The 27,844-nt window shown below is 37.7% G+C and overlaps 1 protein-coding gene across 1 annotated transcript; it reads left to right on the top strand.

Moving 5' to 3' along the window:
- The first annotated feature begins 1,266 nt into the window (after positions 1-1,266).
- Positions 1,267-26,730, top strand: LOC148853808 (zinc finger CCCH domain-containing protein 41-like). The gene is made up of 7 exons (XM_088941470.1): positions 1,267-1,707; positions 9,436-9,554; positions 12,208-13,154; positions 14,238-15,479; positions 23,870-24,217; positions 25,015-25,567; positions 26,293-26,730. The coding sequence occupies exons 1-7, from the start codon at positions 1,640-1,642 to the stop codon at positions 26,337-26,339; spliced, it is 3,324 nt and encodes a 1,107-aa protein (XP_088797596.1). The 5' UTR covers positions 1,267-1,639; the 3' UTR covers positions 26,340-26,730.
- The last annotated feature ends 1,114 nt before the right edge of the window (positions 26,731-27,844 follow it).

The following is a 27,844-nucleotide window of genomic DNA, read 5'->3' as shown; positions in this document are numbered from 1 at the left end:
TTTGTAGTATATATGTTTTATATTGTATTTTATTGATTTTTTTATAAAAAATACATGTATTTATTAATATATATGATTAAAACTACTGAAAAATACTTGTATTTTTCGTGTTTCTTTATATAAACTATTACGATTTTTTTTCTTTTTAATACCTTATTAAAGTTTTTAGAAATGAAATCGCTTCGGCTCAGATTCAGATATTCAATATACTATGGATACGAATCTAGGAATGGCAATAGTGCGGGTTTGGGGGCAGGGATTACATTCCCCATCCTCGTCCCTAGTCCTCGTTAGGAAAAGAAATGCTCCTCCATCCCCGACCCTGCTAGGGATGAGTTCCCCGTCGAAGACCCAAATCCTCGATTGTTTGAGAGAGATACTTCAAACTTGTGACTTTTGAGTTGCAAAGTTTCAAATATGTAACATCTCACATCTGTTTGAGATTTCAAAAATCAAATATTGGACTTGTGAGCGTTGAGTTGATATATATATATATATATATAGAGAGAGAGAGAGAGAGAGAGAGAGAGAGAGAGAGAGAGAGAGTACGTACAACAACTACTAGTTACTGAAGACAATAGACGAATAACGAAAGAAGGGTAGGGTTTTGAGTTTCAGGTGTCGCCCTCGCAAGTTCTTTTCTCTGTTATTTCTTCTTTATTTGTCGAGTTAATTAGTAGAAGAGAGTCAAGAGACTCTCTCTCGAGTCGATAATTTAAAATTTTTTGTCTTTCACTCTTTTTGAGTTTTTGTTATTTGTGTAATTATAATATAATAATATTATAATATAAATAGTATATATATAATTAATCGGGGCAGGGGCAGGGCAATGATTGCATTCCCCATCCCTGTTACCGAACTCGATCGGGGATTCAGTTTTAGCCCCATCCCTAACCCCGCCAAAGCACTCGCTATACCTAACCCCAAGGGGTCAGCAAGCTCGGATACCTATCGAGAACGGGAAAAATTGCCATCTCTATTTGAATCAGATCTCAAATTTATATGATTAGATTAGATTCAGATATACCCCGATTCAAAAAACAATCCGATCCGATGCATTTGCATCCCTTACTTATAGCATCATTAATTGAATGTATTACGTGTAATTGAGTGTGGCACGTGCGAAAGAGGGGGAGGGAGAGGTAAATAGAAATTGATGAGAAAGGTAAATATGAAAATTTTAAAATTTCCGCAGGATGGTCTGGACGTGAAGCCAAGGGCTTGTACGGGCGTCATTCATATGATATCCTCAATATAACCATTTGCATTTCAGTCCTTTCCTCAACCTCTATATAATTTTTTTTTCCTATTAAATTTCGTCCAATTGATTTTTAGTTCTATTTTATTTTTATTCTTTCTTTCTCTAATCTATGCCCGGTTCCTCCTTGGTTCGGCTGGGACGGAAAAATTAAGAAATAAAAAACTAATTGCTTCTCTCAGCCTCAGCGGCTTACCGGAGAGAAGAATTAAGTCGAAGAAAACCCTACCAGGTTCGACAATAGAAGTCCTCGCCTCGACAATACTTGGGGTGGTTGTCCCATGGTTTATAGTCACGTTGTTATCTTGTAGTTCCTCGACTCCATTAATGGCGTTTTAGGGCTTGGCCTTCCTCGCGTTTGGAAACAGATGATGAAGAGGAATGATTAGAGATATGAAATTTGAGGACTCCTCTTTAACTGGATATCTCGTGAAGAACCTTGAACCACTGTAAGTAATATTCCTTTCTCCAGTATTAGTAATGTTTCTGCGCTCCATGATCGTTGATCCTTTTTCTTTCTTTTCTTCTCTTCGCGCGTCCTTAATGTTTTATAGCTTTTTTTTTTTTTTTTGTATTTCCGAATTTCCGCTTTTGCTCAGTATATTCGATGTATAAGACATTGCGTAATGAAAAGCCCTTGCTCTAGAAGCTGAAATTCTTAGTATACGAATAAGAAATTGGTTAATAGATTTCGAGCCATTTGTTTGATGAGCGGGTGTAATTCATTCTTCCCAGAAATTGCATAAGGTATATTTCTATTCATTCCTTCGCTGTTACACACCATGTCTTTTTTACTGAACTAAATTTTTGCTCTCCGTGCTGGTATTCAACTGAAAGTAGGTCGTAAACAGTTCAATGATGTTCATTTGGTTTGTGTTGGATGTTAATATGAACAAGAACACTGGGAACTTGATAATTGGGTATTGAACTCATTTCCATAACCTACGCTGAGATCCAGAGCTAGACATGGTAAGGTAATGAGAAGTAACAGAAGAACATTAAAAATTCCATTACTCTATTTTTTTTAATCATCAATGAGAATTTTATTTGAGAATGAAACATAGGGTAAAAGACAAAGAAGGAAGGAGAAAAGAAACACAAATCAATAAAATTTTAATCCATGAAATAATACGCTTATGCCACTGATTTTTTTTTTTCTATCCATAAAAAAGAAAAACACTAATTTTTGCTAGTGTCCACCAAAACTTATTATTCTGCCTTTGGTAGGAAAGGTTGATGACCAGTCATTATATCGAGTCCTAGATATCATTGATAATTTAGTAGGACCAAACTTTTTTCTTGCATTTCCAACTTATCACATTTATTCAGGCCTGTCAGGAGCTAGTTATTATATTTGATGGAATACTCATAAAAGACCAACTTATCAGAAGAGAATCACATGAGAAATATTAAGCCTTGGAGGTGCAACATTATCTTTTAGGCTTTTTTGAATTAAAATCTCTAACCAAGCCTTTCCTCGTAATCTCTAAGAAGCCACCAACCTTTGATGACATGGTCCTCCAAAGGTTAAACTGATGTGATTCCCAAAGTCACCATGTATACTGTGTGGTACAGTGGTAGCAATTGAGTCACATTGTTTTAGCATGCCTTTAGAGCATTTTAGATGACCAAAGAATTTCTCTAAACTGTCACTTGGAGGAAGACTTTCTTTTGAATCTCCTGCTTCTCTTTTCTTCCCAAAATTATTCCTATCATGGATATGACATTTCTGAAGTGGGTACTCTGATCTCAACTCTACAATGTCACTTTGGCGGACCTAATGATGATTAAAAAATGTTATTGGGGAAATGGGAGCCTAGAAATTCTTGTATGGTAAAGAAGAAAGATGGGGAAAGGGGAAACCGAGGGCATAATGAAGAAAGGAACACTATCCTTGCGATTCAAGTCACATTACTTGGAAATCAACAAAATTTTGGGAAATTTGGAAAGTCATTGGCATCTAGAATGGACCTTTTGTTCTACTGGATTACTGGATTAATGATGCAGTGCAAAGGAGGGTGGTCCATCTAGAATGCACCAGTACGATATGTATTGGTTTTCAGGGTCACCGAAATGCTAAATAGTGGGAACAACAGCTTGTTAATAGGTTTAAATGTTGGTGCTTAACGTAATCTACCTATTTGTGAACTTATCAAACTGAACAAGTAAAATAAAAAAAAAAAGAGTATCATTTGTTAAAAACTCTGTATACTCATTTGCATATCCAAAGTATCAATATTTTTTTTTTGGATCAATATCAAAGTATCAGTACTTTGAACCAGGACTGATATTATTTTGTGGAAATTTCTTATTGGCTTAGTTCTTTTCTGTACATTTGTGCAGATGATTTATAGGAGGGTTTTTGATAGCTCTAGCTTTGCTTTTTGGAAATGAGTATGGGGCTTTATATTTATAAATTTATTTATTTTTGATCAATTATATTTATAAATTTATTATTTTTTTCACACTAATACAATTCCTTACTGTTACTGAATAAAAAATAAAATAGAACAAGAAAGAAAAGCATTGACATCCTCAAGCTTTGATGGAAGTAGTTTTGGTAATCCAGGTCTGTCAGAAATAGGTGGAGTTCTAAGAAATGAGGCTGGGAATATTTTATCCTTTTTCTCGGGTCTGCTAGGAGTTGGAGACTCTGTAAGAGCTGAATTATTAGTGGCTGTTCAAGGAGTGCAGATTGCAAATCAGCTTGATATGGAATCCCTACTGATAGAAGGGGACTCAAATGTGGTGGTGGGGTGGTTGAAGAATTCAGAGCCTGTTATTTGGTGCTATAGGTTCAAGAGGTTGAATTGGCTCACATAGAATATGAATATAAAGCATACAATGGGTGGGAAGGGAGGCTAATGCTTTAGCTGATTGTTTAGCTAAGCAAGGTGTAAATAGGAAACTTTTTGTTTTAGGCTCATTTGTAATTGGCTCTGTTTTTTAATTTCATTTATGGGAGAGGATGCAGCTTTCGCCTCTCTTTGGGAAGCTTGTACTGATTTGATCTTTTGAATTAATAAATTTTTCTTCATTGATTAAAAAAAAACTTGTAGCAACTCTAACACAAAATTAAAAGCAAGGATTTCTTTGACTTTGGGATCACAAGGGTCTACTGATCTCCGTGTAAGATGGGAGATCTTTAGAGAAACCACTACAATATTGGTTTTTTGACTTTGTAGATTGGAAAGTCATTATTTTCAAAATTAAGCTGGAGTTCCTCTTGAAAAGATTATTAGACTTGAAAATTGTTATACTGTAAAGAACTAAGGATGTCTCAGGTGGGACCTGCCAAAATCAGCATAAGGCAATTACCCAATGTTGGTCCTATCCATGTCTCAGACTCGAACCAATGTTTTTTCGGATGAATTCAGACTCACGCCAATGTTCTCACTCGTCAGCGTGAGATTTTACCATTACACCAAGCAAGCAATGGTCCATTGCCTAAGTTGGCATATACAGTTTAAATATAATTTACACCAGATTCAACTTCTTATGTTCTTCATAGGCCTGAATAACCTTAATGATAGATTTTCTCTGCTTTTGTCCTGGATGCTGATGCTCTGCAATCTACTCAGTATTGAGGGTTAGGTTTAGTGGTCCTACACTCACTATGGAACGATGCATTACACAGGTTTTTTTTTTTGATGAATGATTAAGCAATTTTATTAAAGAGATAAAAAAGGAAGTACAAGCAGCCTTTGAGGAAGCACGAGATGCTACCTCCCCAAAGTAACGAGTACAGACCCAAGCACTATAAGATGACAAATTAGCCCAATACAAAGATGCCCAAGAAACCCCTTGCTTAGCCAAAGAGTCTGACAAAGCATTGGCTGATCTGCTGACCCATTGGAAATTGACTATCATGATTCTTGTTATCCATTTTACTTTCCTCAGAAGATCTCTGTAGCCCCAAGTGACAGTCTCCGAATTCTGCAGCCGCTAACTATTACCTTGGAATATCCTTTAATTACCAGATTTTCCACTCCAAGTTGGCTTGTTTTCTGTAAACCTTGTACAACTGCTGGTAATTCAGCTTTTGTTGAGTCACCCACTCCTACTGGGCCTGAGAACAAGGATACAATGTTGCTGTTATTATCCCTCAAAATTCCACCAATTCCTGAAGACCCTGGGTTACCTTGACTGCTGCCATCAAAATTCAGTTTAATTGCCCCTTTTGGAGGAGGAGTTCACCATGCTTGTGATATGGATTTCTTTGAAGCTTATTGAAGCCACCACTAACCAGCTCCTCCGGATATCATTATTGGATAAGTCCACAAACAGTTCTGAAGTTTTCAGCCAACGGATGGTTCTTGTAAGTATGCAATCCTGAACTTCCTTGGGACTCATTTCTTTTTCTTGGAAAATCCATGTTTCATTCCCTCCCAAATGGTCCATACCGTGGCTGCTCTAATGCATTTCCACATAAGCTTCCCTCTCCTTGTTTGCCAACCAAGCAATGATGGATCAAAGAGCAAATTTACATTAGAAGTCAGAATCCACTTACAACCAAATAAAGAGCACACATCTGCAGCAAAGGAACAAGATATTAGCATGTGGTCATAGTCCTCATTCTGTACTTTACACATTGTGCACCAGTTTGGGTTCAAGCATAACAAAGGTCTCTTCTTCTGTGGATTATCCACAGTATTGATCTTATCATGATATACTTCCCAGAAAAAAATAGATATTCTGGGGGGAATGGGCCTAGACCATAAATCCTTCACTGGGAAAGTCCAAGGAGAAGGAGAAGAACAAAGGAACTTGAAGAAGGAAGCACAAGTAAAGGAGCCACTTGGTACCAAAGTCCATACCCTACTATCTGGCTTTTGGGGGTCCAGGCAAATAGACTCCAATAAGGATAACAGCTCTGTCAAGCAAGCACATTCCTCATCCCCCAGACCTCTACGGAACCCAAAATCCCAATTTGGACACAGCGAGGTTATTGGGACAGAAAGAAACCTAGCAACATGCTCTCTCTTATATAAGGAAATAGAGTAAATGGAGGGATAAGGATCTTTTAGGGGTTGATTGCCCACCCAGACATCTTCCCAAAAAAGCACAATAGTACCTGAGCAAACACCATACCTTACTGATCTGAGGAATTTAGGAAGAACGCTGGAAATTGCCTTCCAAGGTGTAGTGAGTCGACCTTGTCGAGACATTCCAGCATCCCAACCATTCAGAGTAGCCATGAATACTCCCCACCACCTCGTGCCACAACCTCTCTCTTTCCAAAGGCCACCTCCACAACCATTTACATTAAAGAGCTTCGTTCTTTTTAACCAAGTTCCCTAACCCTAAGCCCCCTTCTTCCTATCTATGACCCACCACCTCCCATCTAACCAAATGATCATTTTTTTCTCTTCCCCTGGCTTCCATAGGAAGTCCCTCATCGGTTTTTCTAATCTCTTGGCTACCTTAGAAGGTAACCTAAAGACAAAAAGGAAATAGGTAGGGAGGTTTGCTAGAGTGACCTTGATTAGAGTAACTCTTCCCAAGTGAAATATAGTTTCTCCTCCAGGCCATCAATTTTTTTGAGTGCTCATGAAAATTTTAAATGTTGCATCAACAAACAATTTAGTCCTCTTCTGCACCTATCACAATCTATTGTCTAAGGATAAAGATGCATGGACATATGTAAGGATTTAAACCATGAAATAAGATTAAAAATGTAGATGACAGTTATACCATGTAGGGATTCAGGACCTGGAAGGATTCTTTATCACTTATGGGTGCCTTTTACGAATAGCGCCTTTGGCATGTAACCTTGTCTGTATTCAGTTTCTAAGTTTTGTAAATGCTTGTAAGACGTTGCTAGCCAGGTTTCCAGGTGGATTCTTAGTTCTGCCACCATCTGGCTGATTCTTTAGCTAGAGTTATGATGCCAAACATCACCATCATAGGCTAGCAGTAGTTACCTAATCCTTACCTCTCTCTTTGTTACATGGATATCTATACATTTCATTGTATTGATATCTACAATTCATGTATAGTGTTTTAGTATATAAAAAATAGGACTAGACATATTCTCATTAATGTGAAAGTATGAACATGTTTGAAAAGGGCTTCAAGCCTATCCTTTAGTTTCTGGAGGGAAAAACATTTTGTAATCTCCCTGCTTAAAAGTATAAGTGGTTTATAGAAAAATCTATAAAAACGTGATTTACACAGAAAACTGGTTTTTAAGTTATAGAGCTATATTGGATGGAGAAAAAAAATCATTTAAAGTTCTACCCATTCAACCAGAAATCCTGTTTAGTCTTGGACAAAGATCTCTAAAGATCCCAGCACCACTCTAATGTTCTCAACCAAATTCTTGAGCCATCTCAAATCTTAAGTCCTTTCAGAGATTAGTGCCCACTTGGGAGGGCTTTCATGCTAGGGCTGTCAAAAGACATACAAGACTCATATACAATTAAGTTAGAGGTACATCAGTCTCTGGCTGTAGTTGTCCCCACCCCACACCAAGAATGTTTCCTGTTTACTCTCTCTCTCTCTCTCTCTCTCAAAACCTGCTCGCCCTGTCTACTCCATCTCTTGCAAGGGCATTGGCTAAAGTATTATCTGATTGAAGTATATCCACGTGAATGAGTGGTTCAGATTGGATGTCAGAAACATAGTTTCCCTGATTATTTGTTGGAGTACCGAATGTTACTTTTGCATACCTTTGTGCATTATTATACATCCTCTTAGATTCAAGGTATGGTCCCAGAACCATACCATCTTTTGTTTGAAAATGATACTCTTTTTGGGTACTACCCAATGCAAAAGAGGCTGGTTTATTCATGGTTCATTTTTTGAACCATGATATCTGAGCATTGGTTGTATGATTCGTTTGTACATGTACTTTCACCATCAACTTTTGAGTTTTGATCATATGGTCATCACCAAATAGAGACATTATGACTGGAGCAATATTGGTTTGTCAGACACACCATATAGCTGTCATGTCATGCTTACATCAGCAAACCCTGTTTCCTGGTTGATAAACTATAAAAAAGTTGTGTTAAAAAGGCCATTTTGCTGGTTCTGAAACCATGGATTGCTGGTTCCAGTACCAGCAATAGCATACAAATTGCATACAGAATGCTGGTTCTGTTTATGAATCAAATGCAACAGGAACACAACCATGAACTGAACACCTTTTAAAATAGAGAGCTTAACCTTTTTTTGTTGACTTTTCGAAATTTTTTCTTTCCTTTTAAATCCTGAGCTTTGTTTTATTTCCCTTTCTGTCCCCCTCTACTAGCCCTGTGACCCAGGGCTAGAATAAAAAATAAAGCAGAAAATTCTGGTTGTTCTTATTCTATGCTGTCTTGTGGACCTTTTTTCTTTTTCTTTTAACTAATGCAAGGAAGATTAAGGGGCTGTTTGATAACAGCTGAAATAGCTGAACTGAAAAGTTAATTGCTTTGTATTTTAGTGAATAAGTTTGTAAGGAGGTTCCGAGGTTGTGGGCTCCTTAATTGCTGAAGCTAAAGTTGGGTAGATTATTATGCCCTTGATATTTTATCATTTAATTATTTTATCCACTAAAAGACAAAGCAATAAGTTGTTCAATCTAGAAGCTATCAGTGTCCATATCTGGGTGCCGCCATTGATTCTTCATTGTTCTTTCACATATATTTTAGTAACTTTGGGATGTTCACATCTCTCCAGGAATTGATTTGCTGTAACCTCTATTTCCATAGAAGGATGAACTACATTAAGTGGTGATTGGGTTGTGGTCTTCTTTATGGTTTCTTTTTTGAGGTTTGATGTTTTTGTTTTGATAGAAGAAGTCGGCTTCTTTCTGTAGTGGGATGTTCCACAGTCTGATAGCTGGTGTATGTTTGTATACTTTGTTGTCTCTTTTGCTTGGTTGCAAAGCTCAGATATCTCGTGCATTGCCATCATTTTTCTTTAATATATATTTATTTTTATTTATTATTTTTTCTTTGAAAAGGTAAAGTATTGTGCTGTTCAAAGGCCTTTTTACAAGAGGCTGTACAGATGGGAATATACAACATCTAAGAGTATGCACTGTGTATCATCAGTCCTTGGCTGTTTACAAAAAGATTCTCAAAATAAAAAAAACATGGCTTATTGTTTGAGACTTTGGGTTGCTGTAAGGGTTTCATTCCCAAATGAAATTATAGAGTGGTTTCTGATTGAAATTGTTCCATTTTCAGGACAGAGGCTGATCCCTTGATTCTTGCAAAATATGTGGAAGCATTGTTAAAGAAGGACAAACCAGTTAAAGAACTGCAGAAGCTCTGTGCTGAGAATCTGGTCGAATTTCTTGGTCAGGGTATGTTCTATACAGTGACTATATGTGTCTATTTCCTCTTTTCAAATTATATTTTTATATTCATTTTCTTTTTTTGTCTTTGGAAGATTTCCCTTCTGATCATTTGTCTTATAGGGTCAATCAATCTGATCCAAAAAATGATATTGTACACTGGAGTTATTTCTTTTTGTAACCGGCACTCTAGAAATTTTAACAATGCATGAATATAAACATATTGAACTCTTTCAATGCCAAATTGAAGACACTAAATGCAAGGGAAATGTCTTCCAAAACTTTCAAAAATTCTGCTTTTTCTCCTTTCCAAACCAACAGCTTTTGTGGCCTTCACTGTTATTTTAAAAAAAGTAGGACTAAAAGTCTAAAACAGAATATATGATTTCTAAATTTAACTATAGTAGGAATGCAAATCAGGGTACACTTTGGAGACCAAGAGAGGTAACTCAATGTGACCTTTTTCTGGTACCTTGGTTTGATAGTTCATAACAAGGGAGATGTTGAGGACGATGCCATCATAGAATTAGAGCAAGATGGGTAAAATGGAAGGGCATCTGGAGTTTCATGTGATAGGTGGATAGCTGAATACCACTTCAGGTTAAAAGGAAAATTCTATAAAGTATTTGTAAGGCCAGCTATGCTCAGTGATTTAAAAGGCTTGCCGCACATTTCAGGGTATGCACCTCGCCTAGGTCCTAGGCGCAGCCCTTTCAAAAGGGGTGTGTCACAACGTGGACTTGTTTGGGCTTGCCTCGAGGGGCGTGGCACAAAGCCGGCTCGTAGAATCAGGAATGTAATATGTTTTACATTGCATTAGCTATGCGAAGTACTGCAATTGAGTGAGAAAAGAAATTAGAGGTTTTACATGCTTGAAAATGTTTTATATGTTTGATTTTATTTTTAATTCTCATTTGAATATGCTTTACATCTTATGTTTATGTATTTTAATTTTAGATAATAGGTTTTTTAAAAAATTATTTTAAAATTTTAGTTTATATTTTTTATTAATATTATGTTTAATATATATATATATATATTTATTTTTTTGAATTTTCTGACATTTTTCTTTAATTTTAACATTTTTTTTAATTTTTGCGCCTTGAATAAAAAAGGTGCGCGCCTCACCTTGTGCCTCAGGTGCAAATTGACCCCTGCGCTTTTTTTGCGCCTTGCGCTTTTAAAATACTGGCTATGCTGTATGGAGCAGAGTGTTAGGCTGTCAAGAAACAACTTCTCTAAAAATTGAATGCGGCAGAAAGAGATGGATGAGTGGAAAAATTAAAAAGGATAGGATTAGAAATGAAGTCATTCAAAGTAACCTAGGAGTAGCTCCAGTAGGTGATAAATGACCATCAACAGCACTCGTAAGAAGTGACTTGTTGCAAGTTGAAGGGGCTAGAAGGGCTAGGGTAGACCAAAAAGGACATGAGTAGTAGTAGCAAATGATTTAAGTTCCAATAATTTAAAAAGATATGGCATTAAACAGTACAGAAAGGCGGAACAGGGTTCATATTAGCTGACCCCATATAGTTGGGATAAGGCTTGGATGATGATGATGACTGTTATTTAGGTTTTCTTGAATTATGCTATTTGATTTGATGAAGAGGATACTGTCTGATTTTGTCATCTAAGTTTCTTGCTTTTCTAATAGAAAACCATTTTAACATTTCCTGGCCCAATGGCAGGTTTTATTTCTTATGTACTTATAATTGCTTGCTTTTGACTACAGTGTTTTAATATTTTTTTTCTTTTTTCTTGGGGGTGCATATTTAAAACGTGATACACATGCAATTTGTTACCAAGACCTTATTAGAAACGAGAAAGTAGGAGCCTGTGGAAGGTAAGGCCATGTTTGGTTGGCTGCTCTAGGTCTCATTTTTTTTAAATTCTTGCCATGGGCCTGATTCTTTTCAGAATGAATAATCAACCCATAGCATAAAAATTGAGGTAGCCTGCAATATGAAAAATAATCATGCCCCATCTTGCTCATTTTCATTCTATAAAGAAACTGTATGCCAATGATCATAAACTGCCGGCCTAGGTCTACAAAACCACCACCATAAATGTCTATTGGCAGATTGCCATGGAAACTTGTGCCAGTGGGCATTGACTGTCAGCCATCCACCGGTAAACATCGACACCGATGATTTTGGAGATCTAAGCCAGCGGTTTATGATTGCGAACACATTTTTTTTAAGAATGAAAATGAGCAACATAAGGCACTTGCCAGTTCGAAAATAATTCATTTTTAGGAAAAAAAGTGTTTGATTCATAGCAATATTTTCTCATTCTACTAATTCTTATCCATTTTATAATTCATCTTGGGTAAGAATGAGAGTTGAACCAAACATGGCGTAATTTACTGATAGCATTAATACACTCTTCCTTCATTTTCAATGAAAATTACTATTTCTCAAAAAAAAAAAAACTCCAAAACTAAACTTATTTTGACAACACTTATGAGATGCCTAATATGGCATTGGCAAGGAATTTTTCTTGTGAGTTGGGGAAGGAAGCCTAATCTATGATGACCTTATTGACAAATAGAGGCTAGATGTATGATAAGAAGCCTAACCTTGCTCCTTTTGCTTTTATATGTTTGTGTTTCTCTCACCTCTTTGTTGTTTTCATTTATTTGAGCTCTTTCCTATTTTTGTAGGCACAGAGTCTTTCATCACGAAGTTGTTCCAGGCCTTAGAAGATGGTTCAATTGTGGTGTCTGGTGAGAATTCAGATGCCATCAAGCAGGTTGAACCACCAAATTCGTTCATATCAGAGGATCCAATAGAACACAAAATTTCCTCTCCAAATACTGAGGGACTTTCTCCTTCTTCTTGTCATGCCAGTGATACTGAAGAGAAAGAATTCAGTGATGATGACGATGATGATCGCAATCATAAGCATCGCAGGCGGGAAACTAGATCTCAGTCTTTTGACAAATATGGACAAGAGCAACTTTTAAGTAGGCCAAACAGAAAGCGTAACAAACCTTTTGAAAATGGGCAACTGTTCCTGGAAGGTGATCCTCAGTCAAGTGAAGTCCGAAAACAGTATAACCCTATTCCTCCAGAAGGAGACTTCTCTGCAAAATTTGAGAAAAGACGTCCTAGTGTAGCAGCATTGTCTCGTCCTCCTTTAGATTTAGGTCAGAGGACCAAAGTGAACCCGCCATTGCGTGGTGACCCTGGTACTCGTTTTGATTTATCATCTGTAGGTCGGCTTCCCATAGGTAGAGGAAGAGGAAGGAGTTCTGGCCCCTGGAATCAACATGATTCAAGATTCAGCTCTGTGGACACACTTGATTTTGCATCACAAATGGCTCCTCAGGGACCTACTCCTGGTCTATTTCCTGGAAGGGGGTTGCCAAATGCTGCTAACACACAGAATGCATCTTGGGGTGCATTTGGGTTAATTCCAGGGATGTCTAATGGTGCTCTAGATACACTCCATCCACTTGGTCTGCAAGGAACACTTAGATCACCATCCTTGAATATTGGCATGCCTCGCCAACGATGTAGGGACTTTGAGGAGCGAGGATTTTGTCTAAGGGGGGATATGTGTCCGATGGAGCATGGTGTAAATCGAATTGTTGTTGAAGATGTTCAGGTATAATTTCATTTTCAGTTGTTTTCTGTGATTTCTTGAGCTTCCTTTTTAATGTTAATTGTGTTTTTACTGCTTCTGTCATCCCATCTTTCTCACCCCAAATATTCTAGTTAGAGAGGTGCTGTCTTAAATTTTACTAGTGGGATGAACATTTAAATGTTTACCTATAAAAGGAAGGGGGAGGGGGGATTAGATGCTACCAGTTCTTAACATGAGGAAGAGGAGTCCCTGTTTTATAGTTGCTACGTACCATTTTCTAAATCTGGTTTAGGTTCTATTTTTTCCTAATTGAGGTGATTATTCTTGTCTGATCAGATTAATTATCAAATGCTAATCTTGAAAATCGCTCTAGTAAGGTCTATTGCATTGTTGCCCATCACCATCCTAGACTGCTTTGAACATAGCGCAGAGTAACAGCAATGGCTTTTTTTTTTTCTTATGCTTTTTTACTGTGTTGAATGCACTGTACTGGTAGCAGGTTTAACAATTTATTATTATTATCAAATAACTGGATCATGATGTCTTGTGCCTTCTAGTTGTCACCTGAAATGTTTTTCCAATCACATATAAACCTAACATGTATATGTCATTGGAACTGGCTTTTAGATGCCTTTGATGCATGATTTGACAATTACATACTTTTCAATATTAATTCTATAGATCTAGCTTGAATGGGAGCTAAATGGCTCTTTCAATGTGTCACAAGTTCATCCATTTTCCAATGATTACCCATCTGCTGGGCAGCCTGGACTGTTTTACAAAAAATCTTAGCTTATTTATGAACCTGCATTTTTGTTTATATGTAATAATCTTTAATGCAATGGGTGGTAAAAATTCCTTACTTGGTTGACTAAGATTCAACTGTCTAATGCCATTTGGGCCTAGAGCCTAGTTGCAGGTCATTGATAAAGAGGTAGTTGATGATGCAAATCTCTCTTGTTGCACATAAGACCTTGATGGAATGTCTCTATTAGCTATTTTTCCTATATTAATTAAAATCTGGGATTCATAAGAAGAATAAGCTTTATTTGGGATAGAAGTTTGTTCTTGACTGTAACTAATTGTTAATTTTGCAAATTACAGAGCCTCTCACAGTTCAATTTACCTGTTTCTCTTCCAAGTGCATGCCTACTGGGAATGCCAGCTGGAACAGGACCTTTACCTTCTGTTAGTGCTCCATCAAACCTGTTTATAAACAGCAAAAATTCACATGGTAAAAGTGGCAAGTCTGGTGCAGCTGATGATGGGTTAAACTTGAATGGTGTGTTACCTGTGTCTGCTGGTTCTGGCGAAGCTGACCTTTATGATCCTGATCAACCTTTATGGAATACTGACCGTCCCGAGACATCAAGTGCACTTCTAAAGCTTCCTTCGACCAAGATTCATGAAGCTGAAACCTTATGGGACAATGATGCTTCTGATTGCCACAGTTTAAGGTTAGCTGATGGTATTGATAGTGGTAGAAGCATCACGACCAATATTGGGTCACAGAGTGCAACTTCTTCTGTTTGGGGACGGATTCGGAATTCTGGAAATAAATTAGAAATGTCTGGAAAAAATGACAGTACAATAACTTCTACAAGTTATTTTGGGAATGAGGTGAAAGACCTAGAGGATGGGTTACCTGCTGTTCCAATTAATGAGCATCAAGAGAAGCAGATAGTCACTGACGATATTGTACCAAAAGCTATGAACTCCTCTGCTGCAGCAAAACGAAGTGATCCTGCACGTAATGCTGGGCGAACATCTCAGAAAGCTTCCCGTACTCTTTTTGTCAACTGTATTCCCCTAAAAAATAACAAGCGGGAGGGTCTTCTTTCTCATTTTCTAAAATTTGGAGAGGTTATTGATATTTATATTCCAGTGAATAGTGAAAAGGCTTTTGTCCAGTTCTCTAAAAGAGAAGAGGCTGAGGCTGCTCTAAAGGCACCTGATGCTGTGATGGGTAACCGCTTTATCAAGTTATGGTGGGCTAATCGGGACAACATTCCTGATGGTGGTATAAGCAGTGGCAACACTGTATCTACTGCTCCCCGTGGCATGACAGCTGCTTCCACTCCACTTTTGTCATCTATTGCTGAAAGAGGAAAGGAAAATCTCTCATCTGCAGCTTCTAAGGTTAGTGCTTCAGTGGCTCCTGATGTTCCTGCAGGGGCCTCTGTTAACCCTAAACTTGTTGTGACAAATGGCGCCAAGTCTACTGCTCATCTGCAAAAGAAACTGGAGAGTTTAGAGCTTCTGAAAGAGGAACTCCGCATAAAGCAGGAAATGCTTGACCAAAAGCGGAATGACTTCCGGCGCCAGTTAGATAAACTTGAGAAACAGGTAACATACACGTCAGAATTTTATCTTTATTTGTTTGAACCTTAATGTTTCACATGACTGGAAGCCTATAATTAAGATCTGGTTGTTTCTTTGAAAACATGTATTTTATCTGCTATTTTAACTGGATATGGATATTATACCAGCTCTACAGGTTGTCATTAGGTGTATTATACATGCCCTGTATCGATACATTGTGGGATTGCCGATATAGATGTATTAATTCATATAGCTAAATTTAGATATAACTGTTGTTTCAACTTCTGTCTGGGTTGGTTATGCCAATTCTTGCAAGTTACAAAACATTAACTCTTGAACCATGGTTTTAAATTTTGGTAATATTTGGGGAAATGGATTCTTTGAAGGGAAGGGCAAGAATAAAAATAAATATTTTTTTTTATTTTTGAATTAAATTACTTATAATAATAAAAAACTGTGTGGAAGGGTTCAACTAATTTGCTTGTTTTCTGGTGTTTAGATATTTTTACAGAGCTTTTAATTAACGTATTTGGCATTGTCTTTCATAATCTCTAAGATCTTTTATCTGGGTTGATAATTTATTATAAGGAGCATAATTAATAAACTATTTAGTTAACACCATGCCATGTATAAGATGAGAGAAGAAAGGAAAAAAGAGTGGGTAATTTGGTCTAACAGTACCACACACTTATCTTTAATTAGAGAGACTTTATATTAATAGAATTATCCCAATTTACAAAAAGCACCCAATGGGGCTGGTATTACATTAAAGTCCCTAAATATAAATTTTCTTCCTAAAGTACTTCCATTCCATTGTTCATAAAATTTTAATATATTCCAAAAATCCTCTCAAGCTAGCACCAACTAATAATGTAACCTTTGTAACAAACCAACCAATTGATTTTCTAGTGCTTTTTCCAAATATGGCAACTAAAAGATTTCCACATTGCAGCAGCTAACCCTTACACCACACCCATAGGGATCCAATCAGCTTGATTGTAGTCATAGTAGAAATCACTAATTGCAGATTTAGTCGAGTTTCTTGTGAAAGGAAAGAGGGGGAAGATGAAGATTTCAGCAGTAGAGAAGAAAGGAGAAGAAGAAAAGAGTAGGAAGTCAACCAAGATTGTAAAAATTAACCCTAGCCGCCTACCTCTCATTATATTTATACTTAACTTAAAGGATGAGATATTACAAGGATGCCCTTAGTAGGGCGACTACTAATATAGCTGAACAACCACAACTTAAAAAAAACATAAACTAATGGACCTAAAGCCCAACAACTTCCTTACTAAATAAAAAACAACTTGGACCAACTCAACACTCCCCCTCAAGTTGGGAGTAAATGTCACACATTCTCAACTTGCGTAGATCATGCTCCAGCTTGTTCTTTGCAACACCTTTTGTGAGAACATCAGCGAGCTGCAGATCATAAGCAATGTATGGAAGACAAACTTCTCCAGAAGTTACCCTTTATCTGATAAAATGTCTATCCACTTCAATGTGCTTAGTTCGGTCATGCTGGACTGGGTTATGGGCAAAATTATTGTTGCCTGGTTATCACAGTATAGCATCATAGGTTCTTCTACCTGTACACCAATTTCTTCTAACAGGGAATGGATCCAGAGAAGTTATGAAACTCCATGTGCCATGGCCCTGTATTCTGCTTCAACACTTGATCTTGCCACCACTTTTGTTTCTTACTCTTCCATGAGACAAGGTTACCCTCAACAACACTCCTGAAGTTGATCTCTTGTCATCAAGGCATCCTTCCCAATCTGCATCTGTATAAGCCTCTAGTTTCAACTGTCCATGGTCAGTAAACAATATGCCTCTGCCTGGGTGTCCCTTCAGATAAGCAAAAATCTTGTCAATTGCCTCCCAATGCTGGACTCGTGGAGCATGCATGTATTGATTTACTACACTTACTGCATAGGAAATGTCTGGTCTTGTCATACACAAGTATAGCAGCTGAACCACAAGTCTCTGATATTTCTCAATGTCTTTTACTGGTTCACTTTCTGATGCATTGATTTTATGATTCTGATCAATAGGGGTGTTGATTGCCTTTGCTCCAAGTTTCCTTATCTCTTGAAGAAGATCCAAGACATACTTCATTTGAAAGATAAAAATTCCATGTTTTGATCTTGCAACTTCAATGCCTAAGAAGTATCTCAATTCTTCAAGATCCTTAATTTCAAATTCTTTATGTAGGTTCATTTTCAGACCATCAATCTCACTCAGATCATTCTTAGTGACAACAATATCATCCACATAAACAATTAGGACTGACACCAAAGATCCCTTTCGCTTCACAAACAAGGTGTGATCGGATTGAATCTGAGTGTAGCCAAAAGCAATCAAGGCCTTTCTGAATCTGTCAAATCATGCTCTGGGAGATTGTTTCAAGCCATAAAGTGACTTCTTAAGCCTGCATAACTTTCCCTTTTCAGTATCATTGTAAAATCCATTAGGAAGATCCATATACACTTCTTCTTGCAGATCCCCATTTAGGAAAGCATTATTCACATCAAGTTGAAACAAGGGCCAAGAGTATGGGGCAGCAAGAGAAAGAAGTATCCGAACAGAGGTCATCTTTGCAACTAGTGCAAAGGTCTCTAAGTAATCAATGCCATAGGTCTGGGTGTACCCTTTTGCAACAAATCTTGCCTTGTACCTTTCTATACTTTCATCTGCCTTATATTTTACTGTGTAAACCCATTTGCATCCAATTGTCTCCTTGCCTTCTGGTAGATCCACAATGTCCCATGTCTGATTCTTAATCAAAGCTACCATCTCTTCCTGCATAGCTATCTTCCACTCAGGTTTGGAGAGAGCCTCACTAACACCCTTGGGTATAGACATAGAATCAAGAGAGGAAAGAAAAGCACAGTAGGAAGGAGAAAGTCCACTGTAGGATAAGTACTGTGAAATACAATGAGCAATACACTTTCTCTTCCCATTTCTGAGAGCAATAGGGAGATTAAAGTTATCTGTAATAGTGTTAGTAGAATCAATGGGACAGTAGCGGGACCAAGAGGAATACCTGAATCCATGTCAGTCGAATCTGGAGTCTCCAAGGAACCGACAGGAAGTGATGTGAGTTCTGCTGTAGTGGAATCAACCTCCTTGTGAAGTCTCTATCGTAAGTAATGCTGAGAAGCAGAACGCAAAGGAGGTGGCAAGGTAGGTGACACAGGGTGGTGGTCAAGCACAGGAGTAGACACAGGGACTGGAATTGGGAGAGGAATAGACTGTTGACTTACTTCCCCAAAACATTCCCCCTGAGAAGGATTCTTTGAGAAGAAGTACGTGGATTCAAAAAAGGTGGCATCCATGGTAACATACCGGCTCCTAGAGACTGGATCATAGCAGCAATACCCTTTTTGATTCTCTGCATACCCAAGGAAGACACTTTTTTGCCTTGGGATCAAGATTCAAGCGGTGAGGACCAAGGATATGTGCAAAGCAGACACACCCAAACACCTTGAGAGGAATATGAAACATCTCCCTCTGAGGAAAAAGGAGACTGAATGGGGTGCTGAATCCAAGTATACGAGAGGGCACCCTATTAATCAAATATATTGCTGTGAGAACTACATCACCCCAAAACCGAACTGGAACTGTAGATGTGATCATCATGCTTCTTGCAATCTCAACAATGTGTCAATTCTTCCTTTCTACAACACCATTTTGCTGTGCACTGTAGGGACAACTGCTCTGATGGACAACACCATATTCTAATAGATATGAAGCAAGGTGTCTTTCAAAATATTCCTTGGCATTGTCAAATCTGAACACTTTTATTCTTGTTCCAAATTGTGTTAGTACCATCTGATGAAATTGCCTCACCAAGGATGACACTTCATTGCGGGATCTCATCAGGTAAATCCAAGAGTATTGTGAGAAATCATCCACAAATAAGAGAAAATATCGATAGCCTCCCATAGAAGGAACATGGTAAGGGCCCCACACATCCGAATGAATAACATCAAAAGAAGAAGAACATCTTTTATTACTAGGTTTAAGTGAATGTCTGCAATGCTTTCCAAGTTGACAATCTTCACACTCCAGACTTGACAAACTAATAAACTAAAAAAGTTTTGGAAACAAAAAACTCAAAGAAGAAAAAGGTAAATGGCCCAAATGGTTATGCCAAAGCATAATTTGACCCACAAACCCTGGCTCACTATCCTTGCTGACATGATAACTCTGATGAGGAGGAAGTACATCCAGGAGGTAGATTCCATTCACTTCACGACCACTCCTAATCATCCTCTTTGAATCCAGATTCTGCAAAATACAATGACCAGGAGAAAAAATTACTGAGCAGTTTAGGTTCTTAGTCAAACTACTAACAGATAACAAATTAGTGTTCAATCTGGGAACATGAAGGACAGAGGGTAGAGAAATAGAGTCACTAATCTTGATAGATCCCTTCCCAGCAATAGGAACATGGGATCCATCAGCTATGGAGACCCTATCTCTGCCAGAACAGAGCTGGTAAGTTGAAAAAATAATTGAGCTCTGGATCATGTGCTCTGACGCTCCAAAATCTATAATCCAAGGAGGTCCTTCCTTACCTGAAGTAGAAACATAATTTGCAGTGACGTGTGAACTACCTGTGCGAGCAAAGGATGTAGAGTGGACTCCACCAGTGCCACATGTACCTTGCTGTCCGCTTGCGGCTGAACTGGAACTGGTTGTATCCTGGTGGTTCAGAAGTAGCCCGTGCCTCTCAAGTTCGGCCCTTACTGCAGCAGCTACAACAAACTCCAGAGCAGTTGTAGTAGGAGGGGCCAGAATGTCACCAGTAACTGCCATGTATGCATTTCCCTTCTTATTTTTCAATCTAGTCGGCACAAGATGTAGGCGAAGCTTCTAGCAAGTATCTCTTGTGTGTGTAGGATTCTTACAGTAGTCACAGATCAAATCTCTTTTATCTTCCTTCTTGATTTCACTGCCACCCCGATCTCCACTTTGTTTAGGTTTCACAACACTTACCATGGCAGACTGATCAGGAATAAGGTTTTTCATCATCACATCTCTCCTGCACTCCTCCCCTGACACGAAGGCATATGCCTGGGAGAGAGTAACACCCTATACTTCTCTAGATGTTTCTGATAGGTAGCTGCATCCTTAGTGGTTTCCCAAGCAAATGTCTCTAAATGGTCAATCTCCTGCCACAGGGTTTTAAGGGTTGAAAAATAGGCTGCAACAAGTCTATCGCCCACAGGGTTTTAAGGGTTGAAAAATAGGCTGCAACAAGTCTATCGCCCACAGGGTTTTAGAAATAATCTGATTTCTCAACTGATAAGCCCTAGCAATATTCTCCCTCTGTGAATAGGTTTCTGCAACCCCATCCCATATTTCCTTAGTTGTATTTGTCCATAAAAAATTTTTACTTATATGGGGCAACATGGAATTACACAACAAAGTCATCACCATATAATTCTCCTGTACCCATCGAGAGTTGCTAGTTTCGTGTTTCACCTCTTCACTAGTGATATACCCTGATTTCCCACGAGACAGGGAAGCTTGGAACAAAGGCAATCAGCACCCCTATTGATCAGAACCATAAAATTAGTGCATCAGAAGGTGAACCAGTAAAGCACATTGGGAGATATCAGAGACTTGTGGGTCGGCTGTTCTATGAGTAAGTGTAGTAAGTCAATACATGCATGCTCTACGAGTTCAGCATTGAGAGGTAGTTGACAGGATTCTTGTTTATCTGAAGGGACACCCAGACAGATGCATATTGTTTACTGATCATGGACAATTGAAATAGAGGCTTATACAGATGCAGATTGGGCAGAATGCCTTGATGATAGGAGATCAACTTCAGGAGTGTGCACCCTTGCAAAAAACTCCAAGGAACCCTGAAAAATTGGGGTGCCACTTCCTAGGTCAAAATTGAAGAGTCCAACAGAAACATGACTCTTCCCCTTTTTCTAGTTTTTCCTGATTTTGATGAGAAACCCTAGACCAGCTACAGGGCACACAGATCCTCCAAAAAAATCCAAAAACTGGGCTTACCTGAGATCTTCAAATAGCCTCTTAAATCACCATGCAGTCGGCCGATCTAGGTCTGCATGAGAGAACAACTTCAAGGAACCTTCGGCCCGCTCGTATACCAAGTAGAAATCACTAATTGCAGATTTAGTCGAGTTTCTTGTGAAAGGAAAGAGGGGGAAGATGAAGATTTCAGCAGTAGAGAAGAAAGGAGAAGAAGAAAAGAGTAGGAAGTCAACCAGGATTGTAAAAATTAACCCTAGCCCCCTACCTCTCATTATATTTATACTTAACTTAAAGGATGAGATATTACAAGGATGCCCTTAGTAGGGCGGCTACTAATATAGCTGAACAGTCGCAACTTAGAAAAACATAAACTAATAGGCCTAAAGCCCAACAACTTCCTAACTAAATAAAAAACAACTCGGACTAACTCAACAGTCACGATAGCACTTTTAGTTTCTTACCCATGTTGAGACATATCTACAATTGCATATATGATAATCATGGTGGTTCACAGCTCTTAAAGTCATGGCCGTGATGGCATTTAGGGCTGTACACAGGTTGGTTTGGTTCAATTTCACTTACTTTTTTCAACCGAACCGACACTTTCGGGTTGATTATTTAGTCAACTGAAACCGACCCATAAAAATGTAAAACCGTTAAACCAATTTTGAATTTTTTCGGTCGGTTTAATCGGTTAATTGAAGGAAAGTGTATTATGTTGTCATTCATGGGGAGATGTTCTCAAAAAAAAAAAAAAAAAAAAAAAACAAAAACAGCCTTAGAAAGATGCAGGCTACCCTTTAAATTACATTTAGTCTTTTAATGTATGGGACGCACTGAACTTTGGTGTTGGAAATGAGCACGGATCTGCTGCACACAAAACGCTGTGTGCATGCTATGCACAGGATACTATAGCTGTTCGTTAGGAACATCTCCCCATGAATGACAACATACAAGTATGGGAGATGTTCCCTATGTGCGGCTGTAGCTGTGCATAGTGTGCACACAGGTTTGCAAGCAGCAGATCTTGTCTAGTTGGAAACACTTGGACAGTTCAATGAACGCCTGCAACACAACATGCATTTCAAATGATCCTCAACGAAAGATGTGTGCTCATGGTGAAAAGGCGTTAAAAAACCACTCCCTTTATGTTTTCAAGTTTGGATATAAAGTTGCACTAGCCTATAACTAGACATTCAATACTCTTCCAAAAATCTTGATTGTGTGTTATATTGCCTTTTTCTTTTGGAAAGTTTTTCATCATATAGAATTGCCAAATTAATTCACTCTCAGAGTGATCTGTTGCACTGCTTTTGTGTATTTTTATCTTTTAATGGGGCCCATTAAGCATTGGGTTTTCACCTATGTATGTATGATCACATCCCTCATTTTTTATGAGTAGTGTGATCTATACACATCCCATTTTGATAAATTGGTCAAAAGGTTCTTGGGTGGTGTGCCTGATTTTTCAGAATTTGGATGTACCTTGAATCCACACTCCTTTCAAGCTGAATAGCAAGGTTGTATGTTTTGGCATTCAGTTTTTCATAGGCAGTATTTTTAACCTTTTCATACGAAAGAAAAATTATGATGAAGCATATGACGTATCCCATTAACCCATTTCTTACTTTTCCGTTACCCTAACTTGGTAAAGCTGACGATAGCTGCGATGTAATATATCTTTGCGTTATTTTTTATTTGTTCCTATCAATATTACATTCATATGATTTGACTGCTATCTTGGCTAAACAGGGGTGTACAGGGATCAACTGTTTTGGGCAGATCTGTGATAGGGATATCTAGCTTGTAAAGGGTTCGATTGTTTTTTTAACAGAAACTCACTGTTACGTTTTCTTCTTAAATTAATGAATTGAACTGATTACTTACTCAAAAAAAAAATTACATTGATATGGGTATGAGCGTGTAAATACTTTATGGTTATGAGGTGTCCTTAACTGAATGGACCTGAGAAAATAGGATTGAGGGATTTAATGGATGTGGTTTAATTTTATATTATTTTTTTTTTATTTTTCATATACAACACAAATTTATGGAAAAGAGAGCAAAATAAATATGGAAACATAAGTACACAACTCAATGTATACAACCGTAAATAATAAAAATCACAATTTTTATATTAAATTTATCAAGATTTTACAAGAATACGAGATTTTATATCACATTTTATGGATTTGACCAAGAGAAAGAGTCTCCTTAAGTGTTTTGTCTCAGTGTTGTGGTTGTTGTCTACTCAGGTTAGTACATGATTTACTGAGGATCTTAAGTATATGTAATATGAAGATGCTGACTATAAATTAAATTAGATGGATATAAACTATAAAATGCTTCCGGAACTTTCTATTAAAAAAAAACTAAACTATCTTGCATTGGTGCAGGCTACAACAGTCAAGCCTGATGCAGTTGCTGAGCAAGCTATCAAGAGACACAAAGTGGGGCCTGTAACTCCTGCCAAAATTGCAACTCCAAGGTCCTCAAATCCTTCTACTACTGGGACACAACCAACAGATGAGAAAACCATAGATAGTAACAATTCTGGGGATATTATTGCATCTCCCAATTCGAAAACAGGCTCATCTGTGGTGCTGCAGTCACCTAGGAGTTTGAAACAGCCAAGTCGTTTGTTAGCACCAGTAGGACCTCCTTTTTTTGTGAATAGGTTCAAATTGGATAACCGCCCTACAACATTTCGAATTCTTCCGCCTTTACCAGCTGATTTTGCAAATGTGAGTGAGTGTGTGTGTGTGTGTGTGTGTGTGTGTGTGTGTGTGGACTATGGGATTCTAATCATGTTAGTTCTGGAAAGTTTGGGCTTGTTAGTAGTTGGTATACTTATATTTTTCAATTCAAAGGCTGGTTTATTTTGATGCATGGTCTGGGTGATGAAAAGAGGGGGGATTGCCCCTAGAAACAATATCAGGTGGCCAGACATAGTATTACAATGGATACGAATTGTGATTATCCAAGATACTGATTTCCAATTGGTCACTTATCATGTGGTAAACCATGGGAGCTACTAACAATTCTGGTGCTTATTGACAGCCATCAGCGTTATAACTTGAAAATAAATTTGAACCTCTATCAGGTGTTGTGAATTTGTATCCATTTATACCAATAAAAAATTGTTTCCGTTTATAGTTTTTTTTATTATAAATGATAGGTGCAATAGATAGGAGTTTTGTAATTGTCAGGTAAATTGTTGATGCAATAGATGGGAATTTTGTCATTGTAAACAAATCGATACATGTCCAAAATGTCTCCTAGGGTGGGGCCCAGCATATGAAATCATGAGCAGTACTTCTGTGCATTGTGTCCTGGTTCTGCTTCTTGGCAACCATCATTATGCATAAGTTTACAGTAAACTTGGTTCCTTTTAATGGATGCTGAAGATCTTGTTTCCCATTTGTATGGTCACTAGAAAGAAAGTTAAAATTTTCATCTCTACATATTGATTATGTAACAGGGTAAAATCTGGTAGGATCAGTATGACTGGAACTGATGCAATGATATCTGTATGTCCTAGGTTGCTGTTTTGAAGGAACACTTTTCAATATATGGTGATCTGTCTGCAGTTGAGCTGGAAGGTTCAACAGATACACATACTGATACTGATGGGTCAGGGCCATCAAAAAATTGTTCTGCTCGCGTAACTTTTACAACACGTCGTTCAGCTGAGAGAGCATTTGGAAATGGTAAATGTTGGCAAGGTCACAATTTACAGTTTGTGTGGGTGACACTCTCCAGTAATTCCAATAGTGACCATGGCAGACGAGAAAATTCTCCAGCACCTACCCCCAGGGGAATTGCAGATGCTGAAATACCAACAAAGAATGTCTCATCTGCATGTTCTTTATCAAGTACAGGAAAACCAACAAACACTGTTTCTAAGGAAGCACCTGCTGTTGAAAACGAGGAGTCTAAGGATTTGGATAGAATTAGTGGTAGTGTTGATTGTATGGAACTGGTAGAAGCTTGTCAATCAAATTCTGCTGCCATGGCATCATGTGAAAAAAGGTCACCTAAAGAAGATATTTTGATTGTTGAGGATGACCAAACTGTTAGATCAGAAGATATTGGTAAGCTTCATGGTGTTTAGATTCTAATTTCATTATCCTGCTTTGCATTTGTATGAACCAGTTTTCAAGGTTTTCTTCTTTAATTCATGGTGCAAATGAGCATTTTGATGCTAATGGGAGGTTCGATTTTTAAATGCACTGGTTGATAATAATAGTTAATTAATTGTCTAAATGCTGTATTTCTGTGAGCTGGGGATTCAAGCCAAAGAATATCTGAGTTATATTTCATTTATGAGGGTGTTTGGTTCCATTTACGTTTATTGAGTAAACGTTTTGTACTTGTGTGGCTGCAAAACCGAGAAAAGCAATTAATGAGGGTGTTTATGACACAGGCACCATTAGGCACCACATCAGCGAAGTGCCAATAAACGCCTACCCGTTTCAGAAAGCTCCAAAATGAAGTTTCCTGAAACGGGAGATGTGCACAGAATACGATGTTTGCAAATACGTACGGATGCAATTAATGAGGCCTTTGCTGATGGGTTGCCTATGTGGCAGCGTTTACTCAATAAACGTAAACGGAACCAAACACATACTATGCCCCTCATTTCAGGTTCCTAGTGTTTTTTTTCTCACTTGTTAACTCTTAGATGCAGTTTCATGAACACTGGAACTATTTGATAAATCCTGAATCTTTATTGAGCAAAATATGTAAAATGAGAAAGTAGAGAAAGACTGAATCTTTATTTGAGAAATCCTGTTAACACTATTTCTTGCATTTACAGGGAATTTTAACACTCAACTCTCACATTCCATGGCTGAGGGTGTCTGAATATGTGAATTCCTAGAGTTGGTTCTTAAGAGGTTTAGTATTTCACTCCCACAATTTCTTTGAACTAAAACCGAAATTCTTACTGTAATATCTGCAGGTATTCATGAAATTGTTTGCCTGCAGGTTTTGTATCTAGTTTTCTTTCCTTTCCTTTTCTGTTCTTTTCTTTTTTTCCTTAATGGCTTTTAGTCAGTATATGGGAAAAAAGAGAACATTTCTCGAGAAAAATATGGTATATAAAAGAAACTTTCTTTCTATTTTCTGTACTAGGACTATTTTTTTAATATCATCTTCTTTGTATGGAGTGATGGCAAATTGGCAAAACTTCTTGGTGTTTTCATTGTGATTTTGTTTCATAAATGAAGTGTCCTTAGTATTTTAATGGGCTCAAGTTGAGTTTTTATCCTTTCTCTGTCCGTTTGGATTTTTTTTTATTTTGATTTTTCATGGACAATGCCAGAAACTTGAAAGCAGCATTTTTGAACTATTATTTATGAAATGTGATGAGTTGATATACTCAAGTCTTCCATGTCTTTTCAGTTAGATGGAGTATCTGTTTCTGTTGGCCTGGTATGGACTTTTTGGGTGGTTAATGAAGTTCCTACTCTTCAATGAGGTTCATCTAGTACAATGTTTAGAAATGTGGAGGTGCGAAGGTGCCATCCCTTCAGCCGTGCTTAATCCTTGTGGTGAACCATTTTTTTTTCAAACAATAAAACCAAAATGAGGGAAAACATATAAATATGCACAAGAATGATTAGGTCAGAAAGAAATGAAACAGCTGTAACACCAGCTATGTTGTGGATTAGAATGCCTGGCAGTAATGAAATAATGTGTCCAAAAATGTGGCAGAAATGCATATACTAAGATGGATGAGTGGAAAAACTAGAAAGGGTAGGGTCAGAAATGAAGTCATTCAAAAGAACCTTTGAGTAGCTCCAATAGGTGATAAAATGAGAGAAAATAGACTAAGATGTTTTTGTTACGAGCATAGAAGACCACCAACAGCACTTGTAAGAAGTGATATTTTGCAAGTTGAAGGGGCTAGAAGGGTTTGGGGTAGACCAAAAAGGACATGGGTGGAAGTAAATAGAAATGATTTTAAGTTCATGATTGATATGACTCTACACGGCATGGAATGGCGAAATAGGATTCATGTTGCCGACCTCATATAGTTGGGAATTGGGAGAAGGCTTGGATGATGATGTTGAGGAGGAGGTTACATTTATGAACAAGTGATCACGGAAACAAGGTCTATAATAATAATTGGAGTTTAAAGAAACTTGTTGCTTTGTTACAGTCCTTTGATTATTATTAAAAGGCCTTGAATCTAATATAGTACTTTCAGAACAGTTTCGAATATGTTATGCTAAAGATACACAAAATACATACACGCCAATTAAGTTTCTCTTGTAATGGGAATCCTACTTTGGATGATGTCTGAAATACATATTCTTGACATAAGGCAATCTCAAGGAACCAAGAATGTTGTTCTTTCAGGTCTG

Source organism: Nelumbo lutea, chromosome 4 (genome assembly GCF_056320005.1).
Source record: "Nelumbo lutea isolate HS-2025 chromosome 4, American lotus-T2T, whole genome shotgun sequence".
Taxonomy (NCBI): Eukaryota; Viridiplantae; Streptophyta; class Magnoliopsida; order Proteales; family Nelumbonaceae; genus Nelumbo; species Nelumbo lutea.
Note: the sequence above shows the minus strand (reverse complement) of the source record. Positions and strands in the feature narration are given on the sequence as shown.